Source organism: Euprymna scolopes, chromosome 29 (genome assembly GCF_053919585.1).
Source record: "Euprymna scolopes isolate OS-2025 chromosome 29, ASM5391958v1, whole genome shotgun sequence".
In the NCBI taxonomy this organism is placed as follows: Eukaryota; Metazoa; Mollusca; class Cephalopoda; order Sepiida; family Sepiolidae; genus Euprymna; species Euprymna scolopes.
The window spans coordinates 83452324-83465172 of NC_136510.1; the positions used below are offsets into that span (position 1 = coordinate 83452324).

The following is a 12849-nucleotide window of genomic DNA, read 5'->3' on the forward strand; positions in this document are numbered from 1 at the left end:
AAACATACGAGCAACGCCTGGCACCCTAGGCTAGTTATTATATATTAAGTCCAATATAATATAATAATAAATACGAAATCTGCATTAATCAAAATATATTTAAGCGTATTTTACAAGCGGGCAATGCCGGGCGGCCTTCTAGTATATAGATAATTTCTGGTGCTTTTCTTTCGGACATGTATTTTGTCAGCTTCCAGAGATTCATAAAACAAATATCATTATGAATGAAGTGCTCATACAAATCGTTAACAACCACTTCTTGAGAATAACGAGCGCTGGCTTTTCCTGCAGTGGTTTTTACTCGGTCATGCTATTTGGTATTGAAGGTTTATAGTTTTGATTTTATGGATTAGTCAGGTTCGCACAACAGTTGTTTACAGTGTGGTTGCCGCAATAATGATCCTGAAACCTTTTTTCTAACATACACACCTATTTTAGCAATGGTCGTAGTATTTGCTGAATGGATTATTAGAATAATCATAATAGTCATTGCCAGTGATTTCTCGCGGTTAACTAGTTGGTGGCTTTAACGGGAGTTCGTTTCATCCGCTTTCAATTTATTGTGTTAGTAAGCTTTGATGTTTTGCGTGGGTTGAATTTCGTGTGTAATTTTATATTTTTGTCGATAAACATTATCTTGGAATGAAATCATAACATTCACGATTTTTGTTAAAAATCAATTTATAAGTGCAGACGCGACGTTTTTACCAAAGACTTTTTTTTTTCAAAATAGTTTTATTCTAATTTTTTTTATATATGGATCGATAATTCGTATAATTTGGATTATTTGGACTACTGTTCTCATCTTGAGTGTCATTTTCACAACGTTTCCTTCTTCAGGTGTATCTTGCCGAACTCGGTAATATTTCTGTGGCAAGGTAGTGTTAGGACGATAAATCGGAATCAGAATCGGGGATCGGAAAAATCGAAACTTGTGGAGGTATCGGAATCGGTATCGGAATTGGAAAAATGTGTGCCTATTTTCCGATGCCAAACACGATTTCTTTATTAATCCTTTTTTTATTTGATTTTGTTTGAAACAAAATCTTCCACTGCTGGCAGAAATAATAAAATAAATATTTATTAATTTTAACCTACTAGTAAATTTAAAAGCTTTACAAGTGTTTTTTTTTTACGTTTTGAGAAAATATATGCACATTTAACACGCGTTTTACTGTAGTCCTGACAAAATAACTTTATAGTCAAATATTTAAAGATTTATAAAAAATCGGAATCGGAATTGGTAATGTATCGGAATTGCGAATCGGTACAGAATAATAGAATATAGAAGTATAGAATCGATAATTGTATCGGAATCGGAAAATATATTGGAATCGTCCCATCACTAATCTAAGGCGCACTTGGTAAAATTTAGTCGATTTTTTTACACTCTTTTTGCGATTAAAGGTTCAATTCTCAGTGTGTTATACCTGGCTGACTCCCACCCCGTTCTCTTCATGTCTCTCATTTGGGACAACGCACTGGAGCCATTTTCTTTGATTGTGTTGACAAATAACAAAGAGCCAGAAAATCTTCTTCCGAAAATAATGTGGTCTTGTTGACTTTCAGTCTGGGATTTGTTTGAAACCACAATGCGTCTTCCCCCACCTCCAAGAGTTACGCGTAAAATAGCAAGCCGTGAGTAATTAATCGGATATAAAACGAAATCATTCGCAATAAATATTGAATTAGCGTAAAAAAAAGATGCAAGATTTCCCGTAGATTTTATCTTGATTGTCACTTAGTTCGTTTTATGGATCGATATCGATCTTTCGTTTTACAAAATGTACATTTACACATACACGCACACACTGCACAAACAAAGAAATACGCAAACACACATACACACCTAGGATAGAAGTTTTTTTTACCACACAAGCAGCAAGGCCCGAAATGTAAACTCAACAGTTCTTTCATATGACAGAGGCGCGTTTGAAATTAATGCTCCATTTTAGAACACACTTGAACCATGATACTTGACTTTTGTATTCAAATCTTAAATTCTATCCATTATCACCGCACATGCAGAAAAACCAAGCATATGAAATGAACAGTAGTTCCTTTGATATGACAGAGCGCGTTTAAAATGAATGTTTCTACTTAGAGCACAACTTGACTTTTGTAATTACACGTTAATTTAATCGTTATATATTAAAAAATATATAATAAACAGTAGGTTCTCTACAGTGCAATGTATTGTTGAAAAACTCACGGCAGAGAGGCATGTGAGGCTCCCACCGTGATGGGTCCCCGATCAGAGCAGGCAATCAATCGATTTGATTGAAAAATGAGCGATTTCACCTATTACGATGACAATAAAAATATGGGAGTGTGAAATATTGGTTGATTATCATTTAATCCTGGACAACATCGGGGTTCACTGCTAGTATATATATATATATATATATATATATATATATATATATATATATATATATATATATATATATATATATATATATATGACTACTTCATTTAATCACATAAATTATTATACGAAGATATAATTTGACGCGTAAAATTTCAGTGTTTATGTCCACAGTGCTCAATACATATGTAGAGCTAAGTAGTTAGTTATGAAAATGTATATGGTAATTAAGCTACAGAGAATATTCCACGTTTCATTCTCGCGAGAATTCACCATAAGCCTGATAAGTTTATATGAAAAATATAATATGCAAAATGAAAGATAAATAATGGAGAGAAAAATATATACATAACAGAGAAGGCGATATTTTCGTAGGAAGCAGAAACATTACGTCACTCCCTGACACGTGTAGCATGCTGTACTATTGCAATCAAACAGTTACGTTAAAATATGTCGAATACAAACAGATTCACGGCGGAAAAAATATCTTAGGACATGTGAAAGAAAAAGGGATACTTAGGATTATATCAACTTATACGCTTGGCCTTCGGGACAAGATCAAAGTATCTGTTCCGACAGATACTGCAAGCAAATACCCTATGTGGGGGCGATCCAATAGATAAGACCTTGGTCAATGTAGGGGCAACCCTTCATACCAATTGTCACTATCCAGCTCCCCTACTCCCCGGGGAGTTGGTCCCCATTTCCCCATCACTCCTCACATTAAAAATCGGCCTTGTGCCTAATTTGCTCGGTGGAGGAGCAAATAAATACCTCAAAGTGTAGTATCTGTTCTCCAGGTGCTGCACTTCAATTTCTTGTTCAGTGGAGGAGAAATCCTTCACGACTGAGACAATTTTTATTTTTGTTCCTTTTCTTCACGTTAAAAAACGATCCTGGTGTCTGACTGTCCCGTGGGGAGGCATTGTAAATAGGAACTTATATCTATGTATACATCTATTGTTTATGTATTAACGATAATTAAATATTCGATATTTGTCTCTCCTTCCGAGGAAGATCGCCCATATTTTTAGAGAGAAGCAAATAAATGTATGTGTGTTTATTTATTTTACTGAAAAAAAAAAACGAGTAATCTACGTGCACGTGTTTCGCTGTTTTATTGCTCATCAGCGTGGCTTGACTGTTCTAGGACTCGAACACCAAAAAAATCGACAAACATATAAGCATATATACTAGTGTTGGTACGATTAATCAGAGTCGGCATCGGTAATCGGAAGAATTAAAACTTTTATAAGAATCGGTATTGGAATGGGAAAAAAAGATGCGAATTTTCTGATGCCAAAAAATATTATTTCGATTGTCTTTTTTATTTGATTTTGTTTAAAACAACGTCTACCACTGTTGGCAATAATGTTAAAGTAATGAGTATTTATCGATCGTAAACTACCAGTAAAACTAGAATCTTTAGATCGCAAATGTATTTTTGCGCTGAAGAAAATATCTGCACATTTTAACATAAATTTTTACGAGAAATATTAAGAGATTTATATAGAGTAGGAATCGGAATCGGTAATTGTATCAGAATCGGGAATTTAGTACGGAATCGATAATTGTATTGGGGTCGTCCCATCACTAATGAATATATGCATGTGTGTGTGTGTGTGTGTGTGTGTGTGTGTGTGTGTGTGTGTGTGTGTGTGTGTGTGTGTGGCTATATGTATACATATATATGTATATGAAATGGAAAACGACGAAAAAAATAAATAAATACAATGTGTCCCCCCCCAAATAATTCCAACTGTAACCGAAAGTTTCTCTGCTTGCACAAAGTAAGGGGGCTAAAACTGATGGCAAGCGCCTCGAGGACAGACAGGATGAACTTAGTGCGTCCTCTGTGCAAAAGAGAAAAACACTCCGGAGAGAATGTAAAACCACAGTCCTTTTTATCTATAAGTGTTGACCAATACCCGATTCTACTAATTGGGAACCCTTGGAAATACGCTGATGATCCTGGATGAAACGAGGAACATGTTGGGCGATTCTAACCTGAAGACGCTGGGTCGTTTTGCCTATATACACGGAATCACACCGACATTGGGTGTATATATATATCTATATATATATATATATATATATATATATATGTGTGTGTGTGTGTGTGTGTATGTGTGTGTGTGTTAGATATGAATATATATGTATATTTTTGTATATATGTATCTATATATGTGTGTGCATATGTATATATGTATATATGTATACGTATATATATGTATATGTATATGTATATATATATATATATATGTATAAATGCATATGCTGTTTCGAGTGCATTCTCTATAAATTGTAAAGGGTGGAAGGGGAACATGTTCTGCCTAGAGTATGTATTCCATAATTCACAATAACAGAGTTTATCGAGCACATGCGTAGTATTAACCCGCTGCGCTAAACAGTCCGGATAAAATTGAATTGCATAATATAACTCACATGTTTGGCATTTTGGCTAGGAACAAAGTGTATTCTTTTATTTTTGTTCTAATCGAATATTTTTTTAAGTGGGATGCGGCTGGATTTTCCTCCACATTAAAAGAAACACGAGCACGTGTCTAAATCTGCCCTCTTCGAGAGACAAGAGGATAGGAACAGATTTTAATGTAGGGATTTTTTTTTTTTCTGAATTTATTTTGTATTATGTATATCGCTTATTGTAAAAGTTTTTTTTTTTTTTCACGTATCCGAGTTTTTGGGGTTTGGGTGGAGGTGGTAGGAAACACATATTCTAAATTTAACATTTTTTAAAACCATTGTTGTGCGTTCATGTTATTATTTTAAGAATGAATTCATTCTATACATACGTACACACACATATCTCCCCACAAACACACACGTATCTCCCCACATACATACATACATACATACATACATACATATATATATATATATATATATATATATATATATATATATATATATATTAGTGTTGGGACGATTAATCGGAACTGGAATCAGGAATCAGGAATCGGAAAAATTTGAACATTTAGGAACATCGGAATCGAAATCGGAAACAATTGTGCCTATTTTCCTATACCAAAAAACGATTCTGTTAATTGTATTTTTATCTGATTTTGTTTTAAAACAAAATCTTCTACTGCTGATAGTAATGTTAAAATAGTACATATTTATTGATTTTAAACTACCAGGAAAACTGAAATTCATAGATCACCCCCTCCCACAAGTCTAAGTTTACGTTTGAGAAAATATATCCACCATTAATATGTGTGTTTACGGCAATAAGGAAAAATAACAACTATAGTTAAATATTTAGAGATTTATAAAGAATCGGAATCGGTAATTGTATCGGAAGTGGGAATTTAGTCTGAATCGGGAAAGATATTTGAATCATCCCATCACTAAGAGAGAATAGATCGAAGCGGAGAAATTAGAAACTCGTGATTTCTGGAAAATCTACAACAGCGTAGTAAATAATGGACAATTAACAATTCCACCACTATCCAACAATCATGAGGTTGTTTGCACGGCAACCGAGAAAGCTAACATGCTTGCCGTCAGTTTGCCTCAAACTCTACTTTGGTCCCAGCAAGCCACTCCCTCCCTGATGTTCCTTTGCGGACAGAAACCGCACTAGATAATCTGAAAATCACCCTTTCTCATGTACATGATATCATAAAAAACCTAGACACCTCAAAAGCATGTGGACCTGATCTCATCCCGACTGTTTTATTATAAAAATGCTCCGTTGAGGTTGCACCAGTTTTCTCCAAACTCTCCAACAAATGCCTTAACGAATCATGCTTTCCTGGCTGCTGGGAAACTGCTTCTGTGGTACAAGTTTACAAGAATTCTGGCAAAATAAATGTCCCATTAAATTAGCCTCCTCCTCCTTTTCGCCAAAATATTCGAGTCCTTAATTAATCAAGCTCTAGTCCACAACCTTACAGTAGCTAAACTTCTGTCCGACCATCAATGTGGATTTAGGTAAGACATTTCTACTACAGATATACTAACTAATCTCTGAACGTATATACCATGAACTGGACAAAGCAGGGGAGAGGAGGGCAGTAGCCCTAGATATATCTAAGGCTTTTGACAGGTTGACACGATGGTCTTCTCAGGAAAATCAGATCCTATGGACAAATACTTATAACATAATTAAGTGCTACATAAATAAGAGAAGAATCCAGGTTTTACTGATGGTCGTAGGTCTAAACAATATTATATAATGCGAATGTACTTCAGGGGTTGATCCTCGAAACTTTATTATTCCTGATATTCATAAATAACCTTCCTGATAAAATAATTTCTGAGATGGGTATATTTGCTGACGATACCAAGTTCTATAAAAAGCACGCGGGGAAAACAAATGAACACATATCCAAGGAAATGGCGGAAACCCCAGAGGAAGCCCTCCAGTCCGTAGTGGAATGGGTTCAAAAATGAATGGTAACATTCAATGTTTCCAAGACTAAGCACGTTTCCTTTAATAATTACAAGAAACCTTCTCAACCAGTAACAGCTATGGTTAAAGATACATTATCTGAAAGTATGCCGTTCAAACTCATCGGCTTAACGTCCACAGGATACATGAGTTCGAACAGATACATCGATAGCATTGCCAAGGCTGCTACGAAGAAGGTGGGCTCTCTCTACCGTGCTAGAAAATTATTTATGCCTGAAAGGTATCCTGTACTTCTACAAGGCCACCATTCGTCCATGTATGGAGTACTGTTGTCACTCCTGGACAGGGATCAAAAGAGAATCGCCAGCCTGATAAATCCTGAACTATCATCTTAGCTTCAACCTCTGTCCCATCGACGAAATGTTGCATTCCTCTGCCTGTTTTACAAATATTTTAATGATGGATGCCCCGACGAACTACAGACCCTTGTACCCCCTCGACGTAAATACCCCCGACAAACAGCAATGTCCAAACTGTACACAGTAGAGATCCCTAGATGTAAGAAAGCCCATTACTCATAGTTTCTTCACTAGAACTGCTGGTCTTTACCTTTACTGACATGCAGAAGTTCAAGTGTTATGTGAAAAAACATCTTGCTTCATAGTATCACTTCAACCCATGTTCCTGATAGTAGCCTCTACATCAAAGTGGCACTGTGCCTAGTTTGGGGTGAAAATGTTTATATATATATATATATATATATATATATATATATATATATATATATATATATATATAAAAGAAAAAATGTTTATATATATATATAGAAAAGAAAAAAAATTGGTATTATAGTAAATTCGAGAGAGTTGATGCAGTGATTGCAGGTGATTAAATGACTTACTGACTAGATATTTTTTTTTAACGAATGATAAAAAGTAATTTTTTGTATAGTTTCAAATGTTAAAAACTTCAAAGACTATAGATATATATATATATATATATAAATATATATATATATATATGTGTGTGTGTGTGTGTGTGTGTGTTCTAGGTTTAGACATATAAAAGAAAAAAGATAGAATTTAAAGAGGTTATTGATAGTGTTCAATAAAAAAACAGAGCAGAACTTTATTTTATTTAATTTAGGTAAACAAAATTACCATCCGTCGCTACAATAAATTTACGGTTTCAATCTAACAATATTTCATCAGTTAACAGAGGTCACCGTTTTTTACTTTTAATCATTAATAAAGTGATATCGCAAATGCACCTTAACTGCATAAGGATTGAATAACAAAAACATATTTGGACGTATTGTTTATATAATAAGAAAAAAGTAGAAAGTGTTTTTTTGTTTTTTTTTGTTTATTTGTTTGTTTGTTTGTTTGTTTCGCTCACAATTTTGACAATTTTAGTTTATGAAGCGTTAAAATGATTTCCAACGAAAGCAATTAAAATATTGAAGTACGAATCATAGCAGAAAATCCGTTGGCCAAAAATGTTCATTCTAAGCCAACCCTTATTTATCAGCTCTGGAAATAAAGGAACCCTTTAAACTCAGCCCTTCATTAAAACGAAACACTGACACTAAATCCGAGGTTATAACACAAGACATGAAAACAAATCTGTATGTTTTTAATAGTTTCGAATATTTCCCGCGAATTTGCATATAATCGCATGGTTTTCTACACTTTGGGCTAGGATAATATTTCAAAACAACTTGAGGTTATATTTTAGGAAAGCTCTTAGAGTAAACATGTTGTTGTGGTGACTGAGATGATTTTACTTGAGTGGGATAGACATTTTGATAACAACGATCCCCATTTTACACACACTTTGATGATCTTGTACCTAATCATATTAAAAATACCCCATAGCAAATAAATATGACAAAGTGTAATATCTGTTACGTTTTCGGTCAAGGGAGGAGAAATATTTCTTAGACAGAAGCAGTCATTATTATTGTCCCAATCTAGCGTGCCTTCTTTCAAGGAGTTGGATAATCCCCACGTTGTTCTCGTGGGGGTGGGCTAGTAAAATAGAAGTATAATCGTACTAAAAAAAAAAAATTTTTTAAAAACTAGAATATTAGGGAATGTTTTGCTATAGACAAAAAAAAAATAATCAGGAAAAAAATCTAAAAAATTAATGTTACCAAAGGCAAGCTAATTTATACCTACCTCGATAAGTTTTTGTGTTTGAACTTATTTTAAAGCGTTTATTACGTTTGAAAAGCAAGTAATGCCAAGCGCTAAAGTTAAAACGATACTAAGGCGGACATGAGGCTGTCAGATAATCATTCAAAATTCGAAATAAAACAAAGTACTGCTAAAAATTCACCCAATAAAGGTCAAGGTGATATTTATTGTGCTGATTTTAAGGTAGGTAAAAGAGTAACTTATCTTGCCTTTGGTAACATTTATTTGCTATATGTTTGTTTCTTGATCACTGTTTGGTTTTTTGTTTATGATACCAAATGTCCGAATGTTGTTTTCTTTCTTTTTCTTTTTTATTTTTGGTGACAGAACAGTAAAAATTTTCCACCACGGTAACATCATTTCATTCCAGTACATAAGTTATATATGCAGCATCACAAGAATAGTCTAATCTCTGTTGATTTGGGGAGCTTGAGGAAAGAATCCCGATGAATTAGCGAACTTTGCCCTACAAAAAAAAATAAGTAAACGCCTGAGCAGTCCCGTAGGCATTCCCTGGTAGAGTTACCTCACGCGAACAACGATAAACTAGTATTTTTCTTGTGAAGCCTGCAAGGATGGACCAACACGTTTACTTAAAAAAAAAAAACTGTCAACGATTTCCCTTACTCTCTACTTGTGCCTAAAACTTAACGTAAAGTTTCTTTCCTAGAACTGTCCGTATGTGAAACACAACACCGCGAGGCTGCTTTCTAGTTAACTATAACATGACCATATTTCAAGTCTAATGTAAGTAAGTTATTCTTGAGCCGTCCTCTTAAATAATGAATCTCTACCTTCCAACATTACTGATCATGACGGCATCTGACACACAGTGAATCTTATCCTCTAATGGATTCTGGGTCTTGATAATGGCGACCATTAAATGAAAAAAAGAACTGAACCATTCCTCAGACCGACAGCCGCAAAGTTGTAGTCGAACAGATAATACAAAGTCGAATAGATACTACTATAAATTTTTACTTTTGCCCAGGCGCTGTCATCGCCCAAAAAAGTGACAATATTCGGGCTTTTGCTATTAAAAATAACAAATCGAAAAAGTTGTCAAAAAACAAACATATAACAAATAAATGTTACCAAAGGCAAGATAAGTTACTGTTGTACCTACCTAAAAAATCAACATAATAAATATCACCTTGACCTTTATTGGGTGAATTTTTATCAGTATTTGGTTTATTTTTTGAAGTTTGGACGATTCCCGAGTCTCTAAAGCTGATCGCCCTCGTGTCGTTTTAACTTTAGCGCTTGACACTATTTGCTTTACAAACTTAATAAACGTTTTAAAATAAGTTCAAACACAAAGCTTATCCAGGTAGATAGAAATTAGCTTGCCTTTGGTAACAGTAATTTGTTATATATTTGTTTCTTGGTTACATGTTGACTATAACGAAAGTGTATTAAATTTGAATATGCAAAAACAACAATATTAAACAGTTGGTTTTTAACAGGAGTAATAATAAACAGAGGTACTTACTTTTATAAACAGTGCAGAATATAAAAAATAACATCAATGCAGTCCAACGATACATCCCATTTAGCGTAATCATTGTGATTTTTCTTTTTTTTAATTATGTTTTTAAATGTCCAATGTATATTTTTATATGTATATACTTGTATATTTAAGCGTTGGGTTATTATGAAGCTTCTATTTGTAACCTTTTCCCATTGTGTGCATTTTATTAGTTTTTCTTTGTATTTTTTTATTCTTTTTATATTACTGTTTTATCTTTCTCTCTCTTTCTTTGGTTTAATTTGGAGAGATTAAGTTCTATATGCGCGTGTGTGTTTGTATGTGTACGTGGGCAACGTGTACACATACATACAAATACATATAATCAATAAATAAATCTGCTTTTGTCTAGTTCAAATTTTCTTCTATCATTTGTTAAAAGTTGTTTTCCAGTTTTAAGCTGCATGCTGTCAAAAGAACGGTCGTTTTCATCTCAGCTTAAAGCATCTGTTTGTCTAACCACACTGAAGAGCTGTGATACAGCAAAACAGTATAGCTGTGAATGACTATATATATACACACACACACACACATATATATATATTTATATGTAAATATATATACTTAGATTTTGATATGTATATATGTCTGTATGGATCTTTGTATGTGCGTATGTATGTATGTATGTATGTATGTATGTTTAGGTTTTTTGTGTGAAGCGTCTGTTATTGGTCCTGTTTATTTTTTTTTTCCGAACTGAGCTCGCTGGAGTTATCCTTGGTTATTAGTGTTTTCCGAAAGTGTTTTCACTATTGAATTACCATTGTTATTGTTGTTGTTCGGAATGAAGACGTGACGGAAATATCGCTACATCGTAAGTATAATTGAATGAGTTCTAGAGAGGGAAAGGGGAGGGAGAGAAAAACAAAAAGACCAAGAGTCAAAGAGAGAGAGAGAGAGAGAGAGGGGGGGTGGGTGTACGTAAAAAAAAAGAACTTAACAGAAATCCATGATAATCATTGAAGACGAAACGTACGAATGAATACGGATAGAAAGAAGAAAGTAAAAATTGTGTGGAAGTTAACGGGCTTTTTTGTGAATGAGGAAATGATAGAGAGAAAGAGAGAGAGGGAAGAAAGATAGAGAGAGAGAGTCTGCGTTGCTAATGACTCTACGATAGAGGTAAGCCCGCCTCCGATCCAACGAACACAAACGTATGACAGGGGTGGAGGTTGACAGAGGAGGAGGATAGCAGATGATGAGGAGGAGCAACGACTAATGATTCTGCTAGAAGGAAAAGGCGGAAAACGAAATTACGAGAGACATTGCCAGGCTTATTTAACAAAAATACATAAATAAATTAAATACAATAAAAAAATATAAAGGGAGCTAACTCATAAACCCTCCCTACAAATTCAAGAACGCGCTTTGTCTTTTCAGTGTGTTTAAAAATTGAAGGCCGACGTGGAGATTAGTGGCCCGGATCTTATGTATCGTTTTACGATGCTTAGTGACTATTCTTACTGAACTTTATGTCACCCCTGGTCCTAACGGGGCGATCGATCAATAACTAAAGCGCTCGCTTTTTTGTATGTTAAATGCAAGGAGGGGAGAGCGTCGAAATCTCGGTGTTTTTGTATAACCCGGCGTTGCGTGCTGTCATTTTTAAGTGTTGTGAGTGCGCAACTCTTTCTTCAATAGTAAACACTTCATCGCGCAGCATCCTTTCAGTAGGGGTACGTATAGTATTCCTTGAGGCAGAAGAAACCACACGCGTATTTAAGAGTGCATGAAAAGTAACGTGTCGGTGCGCGGTCCTCCACAGCTGTTTTATAAGAAGTACACATGCGTCATGATGTACCTCCGAACACACTGAACGAGAGATGAAATGTTGCCGGAAAAAAAAATATTATAAATGATATGGATACTAGCATGGATACCCGGCGATCCTGAATAACAAATCACGAGTTAAAAAAAAAAACAACTTTGGAGTTAAAAACGCGCGACCGTTTTGGAAATATAAAAAATAAATGGTTACTTGTTCTGTCCTAGTTTGGTCAAAAACATCATATAACATCTTTTGTTTTTTTAATTCTATACAAATTGCGTACAATTTTAACACACACCATCTCAACGACTGTCTTCTCTCTCTCTCTCTCTCCCTCTCTCGTGTGTGTCGCTATATCTCTCTTTATCTATCTCTCTCTATCTCTCTCTCTTTTCGTGTGCGCTCTATTTTCGCAATTTTTTTTAAATATCCTTGACTCCCCAAATCAACATAGATTAGACATTTACTGTAATAACCTGGTCCTTATTGATTGCGGTGTAATGTTGTTCCTGCGCAATTCTATGAGGTCCACCCTCTCAGGCTTTGCCTTCTCTCTTTGGGATGGAGTTAGTTTATTTTCTAATCGTCTCAGGCGTAAAATATACCGGAGAA

At 34.6% G+C, this 12849-nt stretch overlaps 1 protein-coding gene across 1 annotated transcript in view; it reads right to left on the bottom strand.

Annotated features, from left to right (window-relative positions):
* Positions 1–12153, bottom strand: part of LOC145252753 (uncharacterized) — a 511723-nt gene extending 499570 nt beyond the window's left edge. The window contains exon 1 of the mRNA XM_080112638.1: positions 10434–12153. Coding sequence (XP_079968764.1) covers positions 10434–10506 — 73 coding nt within the window. The 5' untranslated portion in view covers positions 10507–12153. The remainder of the gene's footprint in view (positions 1–10433) is intronic.
* Between the last annotated feature and the right edge of the window lie 696 nt (positions 12154–12849).